Source organism: Vigna umbellata, chromosome 1, assembly GCF_029865625.1.
Source record: "Vigna umbellata cultivar VRB3 chromosome 1, Vumbellata_1.0, whole genome shotgun sequence".
In the NCBI taxonomy this organism is placed as follows: Eukaryota; Viridiplantae; Streptophyta; class Magnoliopsida; order Fabales; family Fabaceae; genus Vigna; species Vigna umbellata.
Genome location: NC_142165.1, coordinates 76,744,010 through 76,767,684, shown reverse-complemented (window position 1 = coordinate 76,767,684; position 23,675 = coordinate 76,744,010). Strand labels below are relative to the sequence as shown.

Genomic DNA, 23,675 nt, shown 5'->3' with positions numbered 1-23,675 from the left:
GTATTTATATTCTTTATATATTAAATGTCATGAAACAAAATGTGCCTTAATACATTTCTTTACATGAATTTCAGTGGTAAAATTTTACGAATTTATTAATGTGTTTATTATATATCATTGGATATTAAGTCGTTGGCAATTTGTTATAAAAAAATAAGATATGCTAATAGATTTCATCCATTACCGACATATTATGATTGTGGGTAACAAGAGAGTTTTTGTAATAAAAAACTACGTCCATTTATTTTTATTTTTAAAGTTTTGAGACAACACTATTAGAATTTGGGATAAAAACAAAATTTAATTTTGCATCATAGTTTAAAATTAAAAAAAATTTAATTCAAAAATAAATATTACATTTTTATTTATATTTTAATTGTTATATATATATATATATATATATATATATATATATATATATATATATATATATATATATATTCATTTTAAATAAAAAAAGAATTGACCAAGTTATCATTAATTTATCTGTCAATAACACAAATATTATTAACATAATTCAATTTATTAAAAAGTAAATTACTATCATATATTAGGAGGTAAATTTAAGTTAAATCTATATTTATAAATTTAATTTATAAATATAGATTTTAAATTAGTTTTAATTAGTGTAAGATTTCCACTGTGTTACTTTCATGATCAAGAATAAATATTTTATATGTATGAGAGCAAATATTTGTGGATGGTAATAAATTTAATAAACTCAAAATAAATATAAAGAGAATATATAAAAAATTTCACACGAATAATAAAATAAAATTACAATATATAAATGAAATAAGTTTCACTTTTTAAGATCTGTTCATACGAAAACGGTTAGATGAAAAATAATTCGTGTTACTTATATAATTATATGTCCACGTTTTTCTCACGTGTGTACCTACCAAATCATAACTTATTATAATATCTATATATTAACAATTTAATATATGAACATATGTTCTATGTACTTATTTATATTAAAATATTCGAATGATCAATTTTTTGTTTTGTTTTTATGAATTAAAGTAAAAACAAACAATCCATTTATTTATATCCAATTGATATAATTAAAATGAAGGTTTTCTTTACGAATTTACAAATTTGGTGTAATAATTTTGAAAATAGGTAAATTTGAAAAAATTACAAAAATAAACAAGAGTGTAATTTTCACAATTTTAAATGAATAAATTATGTATTTTTTTACACCATTTTTGTTTTGATTGCGTTGAAAGGTAATTGATTATTGAAATCATTAGGTATGATAACTTTCAATCTCTGTCCAAAGTCATTTTGAAGCAAGATAACTTTCAATTTTATCTCCATGTATTAGTCGGACCAGTCGGACATCTCAACTTCATTAATAGTAATTTAAACCTGCATTGTGACATTTCATATTAACATAGTCCAACAGCTGAGCCAAGGTCTAATATAGTTTAGTCAAGGTCAACTATATCTTAGCCAAGATCTAATATAACTCATCCAAAACATTTACAATCCCTTAAAATTGAAAGTCACCAATTCCTCAACACCTTCAATATGTAATTGATTACAATGAATATGTAATCAATTACATTACATCAAAGTCATTACGGGTATGAGGACTTTCAATCTCAATAGAAATTTGTTAAGATAAGAAGACTTCCAATTTTGAAAATGTAGTTGTAATTGATTATTGTGTATTTGTAGTCAATTATGGATAGGCTGACAAGCTTGGTCCACGAGTTCGTCGAGCCAATCCGTCAGCTCGACTTGAGTAAAAAAAATTTAATTTCTGTTGCAACACTTCATATTAACACTGTTCAACAGTTTGACCAAAGTTTTGATACAGCTCAACCAAGATCTAAAACAGCTTAAACAACAACCTTTTTCAACCCAGCAACTCATCTCATCATTAGTGCATTTTCATGAAAAGAAGTTTTAAGTCGTTTTCATATGTGATATTAATGAATCGAGTTAGGTTGTATCAAACATTAGTCCAGATATATAAGATTTTGACTTGTAAGTGTTGTGGTGTCAGTTCAAATTTTTTTTACTCACATCCAACTAAATTATAAGAATAAAATTGGAAGTCATATTGTTTCAAAACGATTTTATATTGAGATTGGTTATCAGACTTCCCATCGACTTCAATAATCAATTATTTTTCAACACGGTAAAACAAAAGTCGTGTAAATGCACAATTTCTCCTTTTTTTTCTAAGTTCTGCGAGGTTTGTACGACTTATTTATTCTTATAATTTTTCTTTTAAAAATTTATCTATTTTTATAATTACTGTATCAAATTTACCTATATACTAAAAGAAAAAACCTAAATCAATAGTAACAGAAAACCTAAGGTTCCGAGCTCAATTATTATCAAAGTTGATGAGAGACATCATGTACTTTTTAGAAATTCAGACCTGTCTGAGATTGAGTGGACAGTTATTTGTTTATGTGTAATTATCGAACCACGTGGTCTTCTCCACCACCGCTCTGCTTCTTTAAAACCTCAGTCTCAGAGTCACTAAGCACAGCACAACTCCAACACTCAGCTCAGAGCAGAACAAAATAATCCAGAATGACCATCGGCGTAGGCCAACTTGTCTGTGTCACTGGCGCTTCCGGTTACATCGCTTCCTGGCTCGTCAAGTTTCTTCTCGAACGCGGCTACACTGTTAATGCCACCGTTCGCGACCCAAGTAATGTGTTTTTTGTTTCTTATATAGTTTTTGTTTTCGTGGGTGATTATTTGTAGTGATGATGATAATAATGCATTAGCATTTGAAAGATTAAATATTGTATATGAAATGTGATGTGCAGGTGATCCCAGGAAGGTAGATCACTTGCTTAGCCTTGACGGTGCGAAGGAGAGACTGCATCTTTTCAAGGCGAATCTTCTAGAAGAAGGTTCCTTTGACTCTGCCGTTCAAGGTTGTCACGGTGTGTTCCACACTGCTTCTCCCTTTTTTCTGAGTTCGAAGGACCCGCAGGTTTGTTTCATTTGATGTTCGATTTGTGCATTTGCTTCATCTGTGGATTACATAAAATATTATGTATTTCAGGGTGAGTTGTTGGATCCAGCTTTAAAGGGGACAATGAACGTTCTGAAATCGTGTGTGAAGTCCGGAACACTGAAACGTGTGGTCTTAACTTCTTCTATTGCTGCAGTTGCGTACAACGGAAAACCTCAAACCCCTGATGTAGTGGTTGACGAGACCTGGTTTTCCGACGCAGATTTCTGTAGGAGAAATGGGGTATGTATGGGCTGTTTCCTCTGATAATGTTTTTGTGTCGTTTAGAAGAAAAAATTACTTGTCTCCCAAGACTCAGGAGACGTACCTGTGTCCCATGCATGGACAATGGCTGAAAATAAAGTACACAAACTTTAACTAATCAATGTTCGGTATTATTATTTTTTGGAAAAAGATATTTTATATTCATTATTTTACTTTCTAATTCCCTTTTTTCTTTATAAAAAAAAATTTAACTTTTTTTAATAACCAAATTTTCGATCGTTTTTTATTCTGACAAATTTTGAAGACGAAGGACAGAAAAGAGCACAAAAAAGGAAAGTTTCTGTCACCACTTTAAATCTATTTTCAACCTCTATTTAATACTTAACAAAAGAAAAATACTTAATTTAATGTTGGAAAACAGTATCTTGAAATGGAAACTTTATAAAACTATTAAAAATGGATAGAAATTATTTTTTTACTTAGAAAAATAGTTCTCATATGTGTAATATCAAAATTCATTTTCATATTTATTTATTTAATATTTTTCTTTCAATGTTTTTATATTATACTTTTATTTAACGATAATCTTACTTTTAATATTTATTTTACTAATTAAATATTATATTTCAAAATAATAATAGTGACAATAATAATATATTTATTTTATATTTTATATTATTATTTTTACTTTTCTTTTATGATTAACTACATATTATTATGTAATAACTGTCCCACGTATATTAAATTATTTTACTTCCTACTTAATTTTAAATTTAAATTGAAATATTTGGATCGATGTGTAAAATAAAACTAGCAATATAATATATAATATGAAAGTAATAATATTAAAAATTATAATAAGAACATAAAATTAAAAGTTAAAAATTCTGTTCTTCAAATTAATAAATATACCATTAAAAAATCATTAGTAATTTTATTTATTTAATAAAATCATACAAATTCAAAAAATTATGAAATATGTTTAATAATAAACATATTTAAAATTATTAATTATAAATAATGAAAAATAAGTACACCAGCACAATATCAATGATATAAATAATAAAATGATTACGTAGTCCTATTTATTAATTTTTAATTTGTGTTTTTTTCCATGATTATTTTAAAAATAATACACGCTAATAAATGTTTCATAAATTTATTATTTTCAACATTTTTAATTAAAAATATAATCATATTTTTTACTTTTAATATATTTAAAAGCTTAATTATATATTTTTTATAAAAATTTACAATATTAATAGAAATAGTTTTCTGGTAGAAAGGTTTAAGATGTTATAGACTTAAGCAGAAAGTGTTATTATTTAATTATAAGTTATAACTTCTCATCCAATCACTATAATGGCGATGAAAGACAATATAAAACGAACAACATTGACTTTGGTTACAATGTTGTCTCGTGTATTATGTTACCTTGTTCTTGACATATTTTGCTATTTCCAATTTATGTTTTAGAAATGGTATAACCTTTCAAAGACTTTGGCTGAAGAAATTGCATGGAAATTTACAAAAGAAAACAACATTGACTTGGTTACAATAAATCCAGCCATGGTTATTGGACCTCTCTTGCAACCAGAGCTTAACACCAGTGCTGCAGCAGTTTTAAATTTTGTTAATGGTAATTACTATATACATTCTGCTCTAAAATTTTTATTATTTCGCTGCACAAACCTTAGATAATTGAAGAAAGTGTTCCATCGTCTTCATATAGGTGCTGAAACATTTAGAAATGTTATTTCGGGATGGGTAGATGTGAAAGATGTTGCAAATGCTCATATTCTAGCATATGAGAATGCTTCAGCTAATGGAAGATATTGTCTAGTTGGAAGGGTGACACACAACTCAGTGATTGTGAAGATGTTACGTGATTTGTTCCCAACATTGCAACTTCCAGAGAAGTGAGTATAATTATTTTGATGGTTTCAAGACTGCGTGCGATTCAAATCCACTATTCAGTGCTTTGTTTATTGGCTTGAAAACTTAATTTAGTATCCAAAATGCATATTATAGAACCTTATATTATATAGGCTAAAATAAAATAATAACCTTCCAAATTAGAGCTATACACAAATGCGAATGTGTCTTAATTTACCTTATCAATCTATTGTCATTATAGTTGAATATTTGAACAAACAAGAAAATCACGTATGACAAATAAACGTTTTACCCTGTCAACAATATTACCAGGTGTGCAGATGAGAAGCTATATGTGCCAATATATCAGGTTTCGAAGAAAAAAGCAAAGAACTTGGGGATTAAATTTACTCCATTGGAAGTGAGCCTCAAGGAGACTGTGGAAAGCTTGAAGGAAAAGAAGCTCATCAAATTTTAAGTTGTTACCCTTCAAAACGTCGAAACCTTCTTTAGTTGTTGACTCATCTTCTTATGTTCACGCTCATGAATAAACTTACTATAAACTAAGACTTCATTAGGCCGAAATAAATTATTCTTGGTGTGTTTGTACTATTGATAATTAAGTTTCAAACATGCATGTCCATGTTTTTAAGCATTATTGTTATATTTTCTTTTATACTTGTATTGTATGACTGTTTGATCAGTTTAGGATGAGATGATCCACACAATTAAGAACATGTAATAAGTCATCCAAAGACTAGTCGATTAAATAACATAGACCGAACGGTCATCTTTAAATAGTAATTAAGATTGATGAGGATTAACTTAAATAAGGTAGAGTATGTGAAGAAGAAATCATGCTCAACATCCTCTTTCTCATGAAAGACCCGTTCGTTCTTCTTGCATAGAGCATGCTTGAAATGTTCGTCATCCTTCACTACCTTAATCATGGCTACCCTACCAACAAACTCCTCCAAGGAATATCCCATGATGAAGGAGGACACATACTCCCCAAACTCATGAGGAGCCCAACCATACCCTGGAACAGGTAAGACAGACATGCAGGATCCGTCCCACTCCCCTGTAACGTCCACTTTTATTGCGACCACCTCACCCGTGTTGACCGAAGCAGGGGAATTATTAATATCTACACCCGCCGCTGCGTCACCAAAATCTACTTCTCGCACGGTTGATCCAAGGATGGATGACCCAACTGACAATATCGATGATGTCGATTCATCATTGGCATATCCTCGGTCTCCCCTCCCTCTAGACTCCTAAGACAAAGACAGTAGAACAGTAGACATTATTCCCTTTGAATAAGAGAAGTATGAAGCACTCGATATTCGCAAGAGAAAATTGAGAGAAATGGTGAAAATGACGTTGAGTCTCACCTCTATTTATAGTTGAAATGAGCACTTCAATGAACAAATCCTGACCATCAAATCGAGAAAGATCTAATGGCTCACATCTTGTGACCCTTCATTTCTCGAGATGCATGAATCCCAACGTGCCACTTGTCCCTCTCCCACCGGTTGTAGCTTCTCCCTATCTAACACATCTCCCTAAAATGTTTCAGAATGGTTACAATCTCCCAATTGACCGTTTACCAAAAGAAGCAAACATCCTCCAAAAATGCCCGGGACCCTTTTTCACAATAAACCCTCTCGAGAGTATACTTGGGCTTGAGGGACCTGTGTCACTATCCAGTCAGCCTAGGACCAGACTGTCCATACAATTAGGAACATGCAATAAGCTACCTAGAGACCTGTTTGTTGGACAATTTGGATTGAACGACCACCTTTAAACAATAACTAAGATTGATGATGATTAACTTAAATCAAAACATGATTATTACCAATTAGGTCGTGATTAGGTCGGGGCTAATTCAAAAATCTATAAATACAAGTTTGAAAAAATGAGGTAGATTGGTTGAATTCATTACACATTTATTGTTGAGTTTGCTAAATCTTTGCTGACTTTGACATCAAAATACCTTTTGTAGGAAACTTCTCTATATATACAACCGAACCAAGTAAAAGACGAACGGTGATACAAACAAGTTATTGGACACATAAATGGTTATATATTGGTAGGTCGTATTGACCATTAACAAATAGGCTTTTATCCCATTTAAGAGATCACCTTCAACTATAAACCGTAAGAAAGTATAGGTGAGATTTTTTGTAAGATATTAAAAAGTATGCAAAGAATAAGAATCATTACAATGCTATTTCCAACAAATTTGAATAAATTTACAAGACCCTGATTCAAATAATTATGATTAAGAGTAATAAGTTAATGTATCTTATTAAATGATTAAGATTGTTCTATAAGATTACCTTAGTGAATCAATCATGTCGCTTGTCTTCTCGACATCTAACTCCAATAAAAAAGAGAATATTTGTAAAAAATGTTAATAGTTAATAGATATTTTAAATTGTTGGAAATTTTGTTGACAAATTTTAAGATTTGTAATAAGTGACAAAAATTATATATTATCATGATAAAATAAATTTGTGAATAATTCATATTTATTGATATATTTTCTTTCTGTTGATAAGATTTGGTTAATAATTTTAAATTCTTTTGTAATAAAATAAATTAAGTTAAATGAAAATAAATAAAGAAAACTCAATGAAAATAATACCACCACACTCTACTAGAAGCTTAGCTAATAACAAACCATCTGCAAGCAACCTTTCCTTAGACATATGAAATATGATTAACATTCGTGTCATAATTAATGGACTCTTTCTTTCAACTACGAGGGATGACAATTTTACAGAGTCTTTCCATGTAAAATTTGCGACGAATAATTATTATTCGCGGGTATTTATTATCTGCGGGTAACGGATAACGGAAATTTTATATCTGTTTTTAAACGGGTTGGATACAGATAGTATACTACTCGCCTGTGTGTACTTATTACTCGCAAAAAATAAAATAAAATAATAATTTATATATATTTTAATTAAATTTAATTAAAAATAAAATAAAATTATATTTTATTAGGTTAAATTTAATTAAAATTAAAATTAAAATTTAATTTATATTTAATTTAATTTATATTATATTATATATTTTTATTTTATAATTTTATTTAAATTTTATTCTAAAAATGTATTAAATATATTTTTTTTATTTTTGCGGGTATCCGCGAATATTTTTTAAACAGATACCCACGTGAATAACGAATCGAATAGTGAATACAATTTTATCCGACAGGTCAGATTACGGATAATGTCTTATCCGTGTCCGACTCGCTCCGATCCCTAACTAAGACTACCTCTGCACTATCAAACTTTATGAATTTGAAATATCTCACAGTGACCTTTTGGGATGTCTTCGTGCAGTATTATCAAAAATAAATTGATGTACATTAATTTTAATATTTTAAAATATATTAATAAAATTTTTAATATATCAAAATTAATATATTTTAAGAATATGGAAGATGGAGAACATTATAAAATTAACAGTGAATTTAGACTTTAAACTCGACACCTTTTTTACCGTAGAAAATTGTACAATAATTAACAATTATATGAAAGTGAGAAACAAATAGTGATAGATAGAAAGAAATTAATAAAAAAGTTATTGAATTATAAGCGATAGTTACTTCCACCAAGCTAAAAGTCAATTGAAGTAGTTAAAAAGAAAAAAAAAGTTGATGCAGATTTTTTATAATATTTTAATATAATATATGTTATTTTTTCACTATTTTATTATTATATTTACCTTAAATTTAATAATAAAAAATATACGACGTCTGAAAATATTATCAAAAAATATCATTGTCCTTTAGAAATGTTACAGTTGAAACTTTGCTTTCAATTATGGAGTAAAACCTAGAAGGTGACGTGGAAAGTAGATGCATGCAGCTAAATAATCCAAATATTTCCTAATAGGGTGAATCACGGTACAACTGTTTCTTTCCTATAAAAGAGTGCAGTAAAACTTGTTTCTAGAATTACCTTTTCATTTTTCTGTAAAATTTATATTAGACATCACTTTTATTTTCACAATCAACATAAATGTTTTAATCTCAAATCTCTTGAAACAGTATCACTAAGGTAAATAATAACATTTGAGGCATATAGTTTATTTTTTAACTCAAATATCCATCATAATTTTATCTTTAAAAAATATTTCAACCTAAATCTAATTTCTAATCGATACTCCACATATAAAAAGTCTACTCTTTTAATTTAAGATGAAGTACACTCATTTCTGATAAGAACAAAAAGTAGGTTTTAAAACTTAATATACAAATAAATATATTTTAAAGTTTTAGATAAAATATTATATAGAAGTTTTACCTCAGCGCATGCGTCATTTATGCGTAGGCTCGACCCATCCTAATCAAAATCGACATAACTTTTAAATGACTTAAGACTAAATATTGAATAAAATATTATCTGCATAGAAGTTCCCCTATCAGGAAAACCATGAACGTTACCAAATCTTACATGTTACGGGTCAATGCAACTATTTGAATTTCTTTCTTACTGTCTGTACAATGTTTCTAATATTTTTAAAAAATTGTAATAAATTTTAAATATAGAAAAACCCGCTGAAAACATAAAAAAAAACAAGACAATATCTTACCTAAAAATTAACAATATATTTAGCTTCTTCCCACCGGACTTTTGGGGTCGCATTCTGCAAATGTCAATTTATGTATATCCACCAAGCCACGGCTCTTCTAAATATCATATCTTTCTTTTATTTTAAATTCAAGTCATCTTCACTGCAAAACTTGTACACATACATTCGTACGTGTTCTTAACTTTAGTTTTTTGAATCTGATTACCTTATCTTGTTATGTTTTTTTTGGAATATTCTTATAGTACGTGCAATTTAGTTAATGTCAATAAAAGTATTTTTTATTTGTATGATGCATACTTTTGTTTAAAGTTCATATTTTTAAATTTTATATCATGATACGTGATATGTTCTGATACTCCTAGTTTAATATTATGATCTGGATATGGCACTTAATTGCAAATGGCCCACTAACACTTATTCAAATTGAAATTCCCAGTAATACCTTTCCAAATTGAAAACGCAATCGATTTTGCTTCTTTAAAAGGTCACTCCGAGATCGAGTGAACACAGCACAACACAACACTGAACACAGAGAATCAGCTCAGAGCAGAACAACATAATCCAGAATGAGCACCGGCGCCGGACAAGTAGTGTGTGTTACCGGAGCTTCCGGTTACATTGCTTCCTGGGTCGTTAAGTTTCTTCTCGAACGCGGCTACACCGTGAAGGCCACCGTTCGCGACACAAGTATGTTTTTTTTTTTGTCTTCTATAATTTTTGTTTTCGTGGGTGATTATTTGTGGTGATGCATTACTATTTGGATGACTAAAGATTGGGTAATGTGTGATGTGCAGGTGATCCCAAAAAGGTAGATCATTTGCTCAGCCTTGATGGTGCGAAGGAGAGATTGCATCTCGTCAAGGCGAATCTTCTAGAAGAAGGTTCCTTTGACTCTGCCGTTGAAGGTTGTCACGCTGTGTTTCACACTGCTTCTCCCTTTTTCGACGATGCCAAGGACCCGCAGGTTTGTTTCGATTGCAGTTCGTTTTGTTCATTTGTTTCATCTATGGCTGTGTAATAATTTGTTTTCACTTTATGTATTTCAGACTGAGTTGTTGGATCCGGCTTTGAAGGGGACTCTGAATGTTCTGAAATCGTGCGTGAATTCGCCGACGCTGAAACGCGTGGTTGTAACTTCTTCTATTGCTGCAGTTTCATTCAACGACAGGCCTAAAAACCCTGATGTAGTGGTTGACGAGACTTGGTATTCGGACCCAGAATACTGTAAGAGAAATGGGGTATGTTCCTTTTCCTCTAATAAACTTTCATTACATGTTACTCCTTACTATAGTTTGGCATGTGTGTTGTCTCACCTTGTTCTTCACATTTCTTGCTATTTCCTATTTATGTTTTAGATATGGTATAACCTCTCAAAGACTTTGGCCGAAGATGCTGCCTGGAAATTTGCAAAAGAGAACAATATTGACTTGGTTACAATGAACCCTGCATTGGTTGTTGGACCTCTCTTGCAACCAGTACTTAACACTAGTTCTGCTGCAGTTTTAAATTTAATTAATGGTAATTACTATTTTCACATTATGCTCTAAAATTTCTATTATTCGATTTGCCTGCATCTTGGTTACACAATGTAGTTTTTTTCAACTAAAACTATGTTATCAGTTTTTGCTGAACAATTCTTAGATAATTGAAGAAACTGTTCCATCGCTTGATACAGGTTCGCCTACATTTAAAAATGTAACTTTGGGATGGGTGGACGTGAGAGATGTTGCAATTACCCATGTTCTGGCATATGAGAATGCTTCAGCTAATGGAAGATATTTACTAGTTGAAAGAGTGGCACACTTCTCAGATGTTGTGAAGATTTTACATGATCTGTACCCAACATTGCAACTTCCACAGAAATGTGTCGATGATAGGCCATATGATCCAATATTCCAGGTTTCGAAGGAAAAAGCAAAGAGCTTGGGGCTTGAATTTACACCTTTGGAAGTGAGCATCAAGGATACTGTGGAAAGCTTGAAGGAAAAGGGGTTTATCAAATTTTAAGTTTTTACCCTTCAAGAAAGGTTGAAACCTTCTTTAGTTGTACACTTGGCTTCTTATGTTCATGCTTATGAATAAATTTACTGTAAAATAAGACTTATATCAGAACTGCTAAGTACTGAAATAAGTTTTTCTTAGTGTGGTTTGTAAGAGTGACCATTTAGTGTGTCCTGGTAAAGTTCGCATTACAGATTGTATCCTCCTTATACTATATATATTACTAGAAAATGTCTGTTGCAACTAATGCATTATATTTGTATCATTTGTGGCTCTAGAGTGGAAAATTCAGTTGGGAAGTTCAATACTGTAAACATATGAAAGTAGTTTATATTAAATTTGGGATACCTAAGTGTGTGAAGAAGCATAAGCATTTTAAAAATAATACTTTTCATTAGTTTCACTATGTATAGACATCAAAATCGTGTTGTCTCGCCCAACTTAACCAACTAAGAAAAATAATGTAACTTTTGCTGGTTAGACTCGTTCCATAAAGGAAAAGAAAGATTAAAGAATAAAATGGTTGTGTGTAAAAGTTTGTTGGATGTTAAAATAATAATACCCTATAAATAAACACCCTTCTGTAATTGATGGGACAACAGTATTACAATTTTAAGAATTGTTTTCCTTGAGAGTGACATAGTTTCTGGTATTACAAAATCATCATTACTTTGTCTTAGACTAACTTGTTTTGTCTTGTCTTAGTAGTGCTCAATTGGTCATCAAAAACACCGATTGAAAAAAGAGAAAGTTATCTTGATTGGAATGACATCATAGAAATACGTGTAGTTCTCCAAATCTTGCATAATGTATGTTAGATGTTCGATACAAGTCTTCAAAGATGTGCAGGTTTCATTACGCATGTTTTGTTGGTCATGTTGGGATTTTACTTCTAAGCATTGTGATACACAAATCATGAATGGTTGGAATGCAAATTTTAAGTTTAGATAGGACTAATCAACTAAGTCGTCTTAAGAATTTCACCAAATCAAATAAAAGAATATACAGTAGGGTTAAAAATATAAAATAACAATAGAGAGGTTTGCAGGAGACGATGTAAAGAAAAATAAATATGCAAAAACAGTATGATTCTGTATTTTTTTCATAATTAAATTCTTATCATTTATTTAATTTCTAAACAGGTCTCAAATTAACTAAACAAGTGTCAATTTATTTGGTAAGACTCTTACTCATTCCAAGCGTTTATGAGAGTGAAATTGTTTTTAAACGTATTCTAAGTGTCTACATGTCAAATAAACTAAATATGTAGTTCATAAATTTAAACACATGTCAAAATCTCCCAAGTTTGAACTGTGGTTGTCCATAATAATAACAATAATAATTTAACTATTTATTTTATTTTAAATAATAATTCACATTTCATTTGAACATAATTATTACAAATTATATTTTATTTAAAATTATTTTTATGACGAAGAATAAAATAGTAATCATATAATTTTATCAATTAAAATATTTTTAATCTATCAAACTTATTATATTTGTCATTAACTTTTTGATTTTCCTACACCTTTCACAATCTTTTTATTAATTCAAACGAGTTGACTTTTACATTTATTTTTACTCAAATTCATTCTCCAAAATTCATTTTCCAAAACAAAAGCTAAGTAACAAATGAATTAATTAAAATTTGTAGTCATTGTTTTTAGGAGAATTTACTCTTAATTGATTTTCTATTCTATTTTATAACTAAAGTCACTCTAATGTGAGTTTTTTTCACAGGACTAGCAAATATTAGTTTTTCAATCATAATTGGGGTGTTTCATGTCTCACTGTGAATGCAAAACACTAATTTAACATGAACAATATTAATTTCATGCACCAATTTCACCTACACACTCAATGAATTTAATTATTTTTTAGTGAATATGAAGATGGAAAGTAACAACAATGATTAAATAAAAAATAAAGATGATTGAATTTAATGGGATGGATGTGATTATTGGTGGAAGTGTAGTAGAGCAATAAGAACATTAAAGTAAATTGCAAAACATAAATTACTAGAGAAACTTGTAAGAGAAATAAATGAAAGCAATTATCCAAATTGCAACAATCAATACTAGTTTAGTCATTTTCCTATTCGTAATGTTTCAGATTGTATGATTTATTTCATAATTTGCTACCTTGTAAAATATAAAATAAATCTATTTATATTTTCTAACAGTTCCCTTGAACAAATATAAAATAAACCTATTTATATATTTTAACAGTTTAGAGACTTAAATTTAAATTTGAATAAACTAAGGCTGTAGGTGGATGGTTGCTATATTCTTCCCAATTTGCTTTTTAATGTTGTCAATAGATATATTTAATTCACGTTTTCCTTCGACCATGTTTGACAAAGAATAAAGAGTTACGTACCTATCTTATATCTTATGACATCTATATGATAAAGAAGTACTTGGTAAAATTGTTGTTCACTCACATTATATTTGTAGAATATAATCATCTACTTTACCCTCGTTAAGGCTTGAAATATACGAGACAACTTTCAGATATTCTTGAAAGATATTTTTGTCCTTAAGTGATACAACTTGTGGGGTTTTATGTTTTATGAACTTCGGTTCCTTAATTCTCATAAAATCGTGTTTTTAATTGTTACACGGGTGTTAAATTTAACTCCTTTGTCTATGTGAAATTTACCTTATTAATCTTGAGATGTCTCTTACCCACAACAACTATACTAGTTTAATATATATATATATATATATATATATATATATATATATATGATAAATTGATATTATTTAAAACTTTTTAAAAATTATAATTATTATTTATATAAATAGATTCCTAGGTGTGATGGTCCGACATACTAACTAAATTGGTTCAAAATTAATGAACTTCATCTTCATGAATGTATAATTTTCCAATTTTTTTAATAGTTTACATGCAGGGTATGTATCGGTCAAATAATTCATCTAGCATTTTCCCAGATTGAATCAGGCAAGCCAGATGGTTCTTCAAAACGACACAGTGAACAGAGCACAACACTGAACAGAGAATCAGCTCAGAGCCATAGAAGAAAACAAGAATGAGCAGCGGCGCTGGGCAAGTGGCGTGCGTAACCGGCGCTTCCGGTTACATTGCTTCCTGGATCGTCAAATTTCTTCTCCATCGTGGTTACACTGTTAAGGCCACTGTTCGCGACCCAAGTATGCGTTATTTTTTCCTTTTATAATTTGTTGTTTTCGTGGGTGACGATTTTTCGTTACGGTTGTGGTGACAGTGATGCATTTTTCATGTTGAAAATTAAATATTGGATCATATGTGATGTGCAGATGATCCCAAAAAGATAAATCACTTGCTTAAGCTTGATGGTGCCAAGGAGAGATTGCATCTTTGCAAGGCGAATCTTCTAGAAGAAGGTTCATTTGACTCGGTCGTTCAAGGTTGTCACGCTGTGTTTCACACTGCTTCTCCCTTTTATCACGATGTCAAGGATCCGCAGGTTTGTTTCATTTGCAATTCGATTTTTGCATTTTTTATTTATCTAGGCTGTCTGATATATTGTGTTTCTTTTATCCATTTCAGGTTGAATTGTTGGACCCCGCAGTGAAGGGGACTCTCAATGTTCTGAAATCGTGCGTGAAATCGCCAGCATTGAAACGCGTCGTTTTAACCTCTTCTATCGCTGCTGTTGCGTACAACGGAAAGCCTCGAACTCCTGATGTAGTGGTTGACGAAACATGGTTTTCCGATCCAGATTTCTGTAGGGAGTCACAGGTATGTGCCGTTACTAGCAACCAATTGATGGTTGCTTTCTTTTATTGTTTGCTTTTATCCTTGTATAAATTCTTGGCTCTCCAGCACTTGAAACTTCATAGACAGTTGCTCAATTAAGAATGGGATCATAAAAGGCCAATTCATTTTCCATCTTCATTGTCATTATCGTCATCCACTTGACCCACTAACCACTCATTGAACTAATCAATGTCATTTGAGTGTAATAAGGTCAATTTCATCCCTAATATTGCATCTATGAGCATGTTGTTGATTATATTTGATGTAATCCAAATCATGCAATTTTTTATCGTCAAGCCTATTCCTCTTTTTTTTTTTCTTTTTTTAATGAATTGGCATTCTGAATAAATAAAATGTTAATTAGTTTCTTCCTACTGTCTACAAAAATGTTAATAATGAAATGAGCTATAAACAATAATAGTTAAATGTTCAAATACACTCCAGTTGTGCACCGATTAGCTACATGACAAGCTTAAAATATTGATTGCGCTAGCTTTTACAAGTTTGGAGTTGTGCAACCACAATTCTTCCACCATTGAGCTATAAAAGCAAGAAGTAAATTAAAATTTAAATGTTATATCTTAAAAGTTACTATGGTTACAATAGCTTTTATGAATATATTTAAGTGTCTCACTAGGAGTTGTGGTCTTCGTACTGTTTACAAGAAATTTAATAATGAAATGAGCTATTGTTTGTTAAATGTTCAAATACACTCCAGATGCTCCGATGAGCTATACGTCAAGCTTAAAATATTGATTGCTAGCTTTTACAAGATTGGAGTTGTGCAACCACAATTCTTCCACCATTGAGCAATAAAAACAAAGAGAGCAACTTAAAATATGAATGTTATAACTTAAAAGTTACTATGCTTACAATAGCTTTTACGAATATATTTAAGTTTCCACTAGGAGTTGTGGTCTTCCTACTGTTTACAAAAAAGTTAATAATGAAATGAGCTATTGTTTGTTAATGTTCAAATACACTTCAGATGCTACGATGCTACAAATCATTCAAAGAAACCATTCATAGAAAAATCAAACGAAATATCTCACAAGGACAACAACCAAGTATTGAGATTATTCACTTCTGATGCATAGTTGCACTACTGAACTAACCTATTTTAAATGCTTCTCTCATTATGTACATATGTCATGACAACTTAATAGTTGTAATATTAAATGCATTAGACAATTGCTACTCAACTGTAATACTTATTTTTATTCAAATGTTGACAAAGTGTTATAATTTGTCATGTATGTTATGTTATCATGTTCTTCACATTTCTTGCTATTTTCTATTTATGTTTCAGATGTGGTATACACTTTCAAAGACTTTGGCTGAAGATGCTGCCTGGAAATTTGTAAAAGAAAACAACATTGACATGGTTACAATTAACCCAGCAATGGTTGTTGGACCTCTCTTGCAACCAGTCCTTAATACCAGTGCTGCTTCAATTTTAAATGTAGTTAATGGTAATTACTATTTATATATTATGCTGAAAAAATTATAGATTTGCTTTGTCTGCATTTTATTGTACAATGTATTTTGGGCTTTAGATATATTGTGACCTTTATGGATGAATTTGCCATTATATTTGGGTTTATTTTAATGTAAAGATAGATTTGAAATTTTTTCCATATTTATGTCTTGATTTAATGAGATTAAGAACCAATTTGAAAAAATAATGAAAGTCTTTCAAAGTGACAATGCTAAAATGTATTTTGTTGTTGAACTTTCTTCCATTTTATCCTGACAAGGTATTTCACATTAGTCTACTTGTGTCTACACACTACAACAAAATAGAATTGCAGAGAAAGAATGCACATCTCAATGAAACGACATGCTCTCTAATGTTGAATACAAATGTTCTTTTACACCATTGGGGAGATGCAACAGACTAGGAGAACAAGGGCAGAAACATGCCTTGAAAAACATTGACTAGACAAATGACGATGGTCTACTGTAATGTCAACACTAAGAAGGTGATATGTGGAACACAATTGCCTAGTGAGGAGCCAAGGATGATCGGTGCGTGGCAACACATCAGGGAGCATTTGGTCATGCAACCATTGGATTGGGTTGCTCTCCTCGAGTTGCACCTAGTACTAACTTCGCCATTGAGATCCTCTAACCAGAAAGAGATTTTATTGAGGAAGAATGAGTGTTTTGGGCCCTTTTGAAGATGCTATTGGGTTAGATTAGTTGAAGATAAAAAATCCATTGAAGATATAGTTTAAAATTGTAGGGAAATTTGAATTTTGTTGAAAGTAGAGATAAAATATGGCACAATTGCGCAGGGTTTTGTGACTTTATTTGGATAAACAGGATGCTAAAAGGATTTATTTATTCTTCTCCAAGTGCCTATAAAGCTATTAAACATCATATACTCTTTCATCAGCATCCATAACCCACTTCAAAATTTACACGATATGATGAATAATATTAACAAATTTCACAAAAATTTACTTTATGTGATGTTCAAACCAAGTTGAAGGAAGCATAGATTCATACAAAAGCTTTGTTGAAGTCAAACATTGATTCTGTTGTTAGCAGGCTGGGAATGACTGACGACATCAGCTTGATGTGGTACACATGAAAGTAATCTCAGAAAAATGAGGCATACAGCATCTCACTCTTCTGAGTTATTTAGTTGTCATTGTGAAGAATATTAGTACTTCCTATTTGCTTCCAAATATTTGATTTTTTGCATTGCCGCCCAATTCTTAGATAATTGAAGAAATTGTTCCTTCACCTTGATGCAGGTGTGCAATCATTTCAGAATGCATCTTTTGGATGGGTCAACGTGAAAGATGTTGCAAATGCCCATATTCTAGCATATGAAAGTTCTTCAGCTAATGGAAGATATTGTTTGGTTGAAAGAGTCGCACATTACTCAGAAGTTCTGAAGATTTTACGTGACTTGTACCCAACATTGCAACTTCCACAGAAGTGAGTACGATTTATTTTGATAGTTTAAAGAATGCATACAATTCGTATAAATCGTGCAAAAATTAATCCTTGATGTGTTGTACCTTACTGTTTAGTGCTTCATTTACTTCTTTGAAAACTGAATTTAGTGTCAGAAACGCATTGCATTGATGATTTGAAACTATACAAACCTTAGGATTATATTGGCTTAACCAACATAACAACCTTCTTAAGATAAGACTACATCCAACTATCACATTGTCCTAATTTGTAATATCAATCTATTGTAACTTGTGCTCATAAACAATATTTTAAGTTGCTATTATTACAAAATACATTCCGTAGAATATGATTGGATATCTAATGACGTTTTCATACGTGAATCTTTTATGCATTCCCTATGTTAATTTGGTATCCTGGATCTGAACATGTATTCTTGTGTATACAATATTGATACATATTCAATTCTTGTTGCATATTTGAGATACTTGATGACACCGGAAGACAATGACTAACTTATGTACAACTTTTTCATTTGGAATTCATTACTGAATTATATGTTCCTGAGATGAGGCCAAGAATAAAAACTTTGCATGTGAAGGTCGTTCAATTATTCTTTTGTATGAAAAACCCATTAGGTTGAGGTCCAACCGAGTCTTCATTCTGTCTAATTTTGTTTTTCATTTGTATAATTACAAATAATTCAAGTTTTTAATTTACTAATACCGTTTCACCGTGTCAACAATATTACCAGGTGTGCAGATAATAAGCCACATGTGCCAATATATCAGGTTTCCAAGGAAAAAGCAAAGAGCTTGGGGATTGAATTTATTCCTTTGGAAGTGAGCCTCAAGGAGACTGTGGAAAGCTTGAAGGAAAAGAAGTTTATAAATTTTAATTTGTCACCTTAATGAAGAAATTTTGATTCGAGATATCTCCCGGAGGAGAAAACGTGAAACCTTGATGTCACTCGGCTTCTTATGCTCATGCTTATGAATAAACTTACAGTAAAATAAGATATAAATCAAAATTGGTGTTAAGTACTGAAATAAACTACTTTTGGTCAGGTTTGTGCTAGGAACAATTAAGTTCCAAACATGCATTAGAGTTTTTATTACATATTGCATTCTTGTTTTAGTATGTTACTAGAAGATGTTTGATGCATCTAGCTCATCCATATATTTTTGTGTTTGTATAATTTGTGGCTCAAATGGAGAATTCATAGGTAAGGTCTGATTGCTAATTAAATCTTGTAAATTGTATGAACGTGGGATAGTTTAAATTTGGTACACACAATGTGTTTGCATGTGTGTTGAGCATAAGAATTTTAAGTAATCTTTTGCCTTTTGACTTTAGTTTCTTTACCTGTTTCACTACCGGGGAAATTCTTCCTACACCTTCATATTTTGGTCCTGCATACCATGAATATAAAAGTTTTCATTTTTCTCATTCCTGACTGTATAGTTTGGAACTAAAAATTGAATTTTAGATTATAAAATTTTCAGATTTTAAAATTCAGAAGTCATTTTTTTCTTAAAATAATTTCAAATAGAAATAAAAAATGACTTCCTTAAGATGGAGAGTGTTAAAAGAAATAGTTTTATGAGACTTATGAAATATAATTAAAATTCATTTTTGACTTTCTGATTGTAAAATTTGAAAATTATTTTGCTTTTTGAATTGTATAATCTATAAGTTTTATTTTTTAAGGAAAGAAACTGACTTTCGGATTGTGTAATCTGGAAGTTATTTTTGAATTCTAAATTATACCATCTAAAATTATTTTTTATTTCAAGGTTATATATTTTGAAAGTCTTTTTTTCAGTTTTGGATTGTATAATTAAGTAGTTTATTTTTAGTTTGTACAAAGGGGAAAAACAAATTTTTCATATTCATCTGGTTGAGGATGAAAAATATAAAAGAATACGCCTCAAAAATGTATACAGACTAGAAAGAATTAATATAAAACTAGAAAGAATTAATATAAAAGAAAGAAAATTTTTATTTAATTGCTTTTAAAAAAAAATATCCATTCATTTATATATTAAACTCAAACCCTAAAGTAATAATTACAAGATATTTCTAGAATATTCTAATAACTTCTAATAGTTTAATATTTTACCAATAACTTTCAGTACTGCATTTATATTCAATTAATCATAAAATCATTCATTGGAACATCTGTATGTGTTTGGTCCTATCATGCTAAATTAGATTATAAGTAATATCAATAGATGACTTATTATCACAATAAAAGATCGTAGTTCTTCACATGCCATTTTAAATTATTTAGAATAATTCTCATCCATAACAATTCACACATCTTTATTGCCATAGCTTGGAGTTTAGCCTCTACATTAAACCTTGCAACAACAGTTTGTTTTTTGTTTCTCCAAGTCACTAAATTTTCACCCAAGAACATGTAGTATCCTGATGTGGATTTCCTATCAAGATAGACCCTACATAATCTGCATAAGTATACACTTCCATTTTTTATTTTTCATTTCTCTTGAACAATTATCCCCTTCTTGGACTTGTCTTTAAATATTGAAGAATTTTGTTTAAAGCTTTAAATCATTTTTGCATTTTGTCTAATCTGTGATTACTTAAGGGTATTTTAAATGAAAACACACTTTTATCCTCAGTTTTTAGTTGATGTGCATGCATGACAGAAGAGAATTTGAAAAGAAGGAACCGATTTTATGCCACTGTAACCGATTTCAGACATTGCAAAGAAGGACCTTCCCAGCTGTGAATCAAGCTTATGAGTTGCTGAATATTTCTCTGAGCTTCTCAAAAGTGGTGTTAAGCTGTTAATACAACTTCCATGGTGGTCCAAAAAGATGACGATATTGAAGATGAAGAAGAAAGAACCAATTCCCCTTGATGTGTAACCGATTCCAATTATGCTACGCTTTAAAGTAATGATAGATGAAATTATCATTTTGTTTTTAATTTTTAATTTTTTTATATTGTAACCATTACATCATTAATATAATTCTTTTTTTCAATTTTTGATTTCTTTAAATAAAATATCTTTATTTTTATTTTAGTTTTCACATATTTTTCTTCTTTCCTTTTTCTATTTCTTTTCCCTTGGCCGAACATAGCCTTAGCAAATATAATTTCCATTTATTTTAAATTTGATAAAAGATATTTTAAGATATATTTTTCAATTTCAAAAAATATAACAATTGAAAGAAAAATATCTTCTTAGGATATTTTATGATGTATTAATTATTTGTTAATTTTTTCAATTCTACTATTTCAAATAATTTAAGAAAACATTACTTATAAATATTATTTTAATTATTAATGTAAGAACGTAGAAAATAGAGTATTAAAATTGATAGGTGTTTTAAAATTTGGAGACTAATTATTTTAATGTTAAAAAATTTGATGATATAAATAGAATTTTATAAATGTGTCTCATTATCTAAACTACTTATCATCTCTCTAAAACCTTTTCTTTAGACTTCATCTCCCTTCTCTCTAAGATTGTTAGCACTTGAGTTATATATTTGAATATCGAAAGGTGCCTAGATGAACATGACAATATATTTGTTGAATATGTTATAATTTGAGTGAAGTGTGTATCCTAATGAGTGAATAATTGCTTATTGATGATTATTATAGTGTATGTTAGTGGAATGATGCTTGGTTGAATTTGTAATCTTGCTATTTTGGAGTTATATGAGATCTAATTTGTTATAGAATTGATAATAGTGAGGAGGGAATGTTGTTGGGCTGATTTTTGGTTTAAATTGAGGTTTTTGTAGGTGAAGTTCTTAAAAAGTGATTTGAAACTAAAATTTATGTTGGAAACTTGTCTAAAACTTCAAATAACCATGAATTTGATGTTGAGTTAATAAATAGTCAATAGGTTGACTTTAAGTTGCTTTTGGTCAATTTTTAGAGGTTTTAATAGGTGAAATCTAAAGGAGCAAGTATAAGTTAAAAATGAAGGTTTATGGTCTATTTTTAAGTTAATTGTGACTTATTTAGACCCTTAGTTTGCAAATTTTTGGTTTATAATGTGTAAAATTGGTTATAGGTGTTTTGAGTCGTTTAGTTTATTCTAATGCATTTTGTTTCTTACAAATGAGTTATGTAGTATTCAATTTCATCCATAAACATGTTTTTACATTAGTCTTAGTGTCAAGAAAGTTAGTTTGGTCATTTGGATAGGTTCAAGGTGCATCTAAATCACTACAACAAGTTGTTGTCATCTGGTATGACGTTGAACGGTCTTGTGTGACGCTTAATGTTGTCAAAATCGATAGCCCCTGGGCTCCAAGGCATTGAGCACCACTTTGGGAACTGAGCGCTACAAAGTCAATGAGCTCTCTAACTTTTGGACATTGAGCGGTGTAGTTGAGCAATGAGCGCCACTTGCTTACTATAGGTTTGGCACTAAGTGCCAAGGTTCTGGCTATAGGCGCTTGGTTAACAGTTTGGGTTTTTATTTTCTTTTCTTTTATTTCTTATGGATGAGAGATATGTTGATACTTTAAATTTTGTTTGGTAATATATATTGAATATTATGACGGTTTATGCATGGGGTTATATGTGTATTGAAGTATGGTTTGAAAAGAGTTTCTAAGGTGAATTTTGTTATGGTTGTTTCAAGTAGAGTAATGTATTGATGTAGGGACTCAACATTGGAAGTTATCCTGACGCTCCAATAATCACTCTATCTTAGGTAGAGAAGGGAACTATGTGGTGAGGAGTAGCATGAGGTCTTAGTTTGTGGTCTGGTGTTCTTTGTCCATAGGCCGTTAACAGACTAATCTTGTATGGTAGCTTGGGGGAGCAGTTGTTTTACTTACAAGTATACAACTTGCTATAGTCTTGCATGATTTGATTATTTTATAATATTAACTTATCCTTCTTATGTTGTTATTTGATTGTGTTTATTCTATCACTTGAAATGATCACATGATGGGTGTGAACAAAGGAAGATGAAGTTTCTTTGGAGTAGGCTCTAGGAGGTGAAAGAGTAGATTCTTAGTTGCTTAGTATAGTTAAAGTTCTTTTTAAGGTTATAATCTAGAATTTGTCTGTAAATAAGTAAATAATTAGAGTTATGTATATGAATTTGAATTATAGTTCTTTTGGATAATTGTATCGATATTTTTATATACCTTCTTAGTTAAGTGTTCTAGTTTATTGATTTTGTGATGTTTCCTTAATAATGTTTCATACTATTTAAAAGAGATGTTACAACTATTACCATTAAGGACATTATATAAATATTCATTTTTATCTATTAAAACATTTT

General features: G+C 30.1%; 3 protein-coding genes across 3 annotated transcripts; all 3 read left to right on the top strand.

Annotated features, from left to right (window-relative positions):
* The first annotated feature begins 2,501 nt into the window (after window positions 1-2,501).
* Window positions 2,502-5,767, top strand: LOC124845370 (cinnamoyl-CoA reductase CAD2-like). Its single transcript, XM_047322451.2, has 6 exons — window positions 2,502-2,677; window positions 2,799-2,968; window positions 3,041-3,232; window positions 4,691-4,853; window positions 4,947-5,133; window positions 5,423-5,767. The coding sequence occupies exons 1-6, from the start codon at window positions 2,557-2,559 to the stop codon at window positions 5,565-5,567; spliced, it is 978 nt and encodes a 325-aa protein (XP_047178407.1). The 5' UTR covers window positions 2,502-2,556; the 3' UTR covers window positions 5,568-5,767.
* A 4,385-nt stretch (window positions 5,768-10,152) lies between these two features.
* Window positions 10,153-11,966, top strand: LOC124845371 (cinnamoyl-CoA reductase CAD2-like). Its single transcript, XM_047322454.2, has 5 exons — window positions 10,153-10,387; window positions 10,495-10,664; window positions 10,747-10,938; window positions 11,056-11,218; window positions 11,376-11,966. Exons 1-5 carry the CDS (start codon window positions 10,267-10,269, stop codon window positions 11,705-11,707), a joined length of 978 nt encoding a protein of 325 aa, XP_047178410.1. The 5' UTR covers window positions 10,153-10,266; the 3' UTR covers window positions 11,708-11,966.
* Window positions 11,967-14,540: 2,574 nt separating this feature from the next.
* LOC124845369 (cinnamoyl-CoA reductase CAD2) lies at window positions 14,541-19,744 on the top strand. The gene is made up of 6 exons (XM_088104275.1): window positions 14,541-14,877; window positions 15,004-15,173; window positions 15,257-15,448; window positions 16,776-16,938; window positions 18,229-18,415; window positions 19,149-19,744. Exons 1-6 carry the CDS (start codon window positions 14,757-14,759, stop codon window positions 19,303-19,305), a joined length of 990 nt encoding a protein of 329 aa, XP_087960401.1. The 5' UTR covers window positions 14,541-14,756; the 3' UTR covers window positions 19,306-19,744.
* The last annotated feature ends 3,931 nt before the right edge of the window (window positions 19,745-23,675 follow it).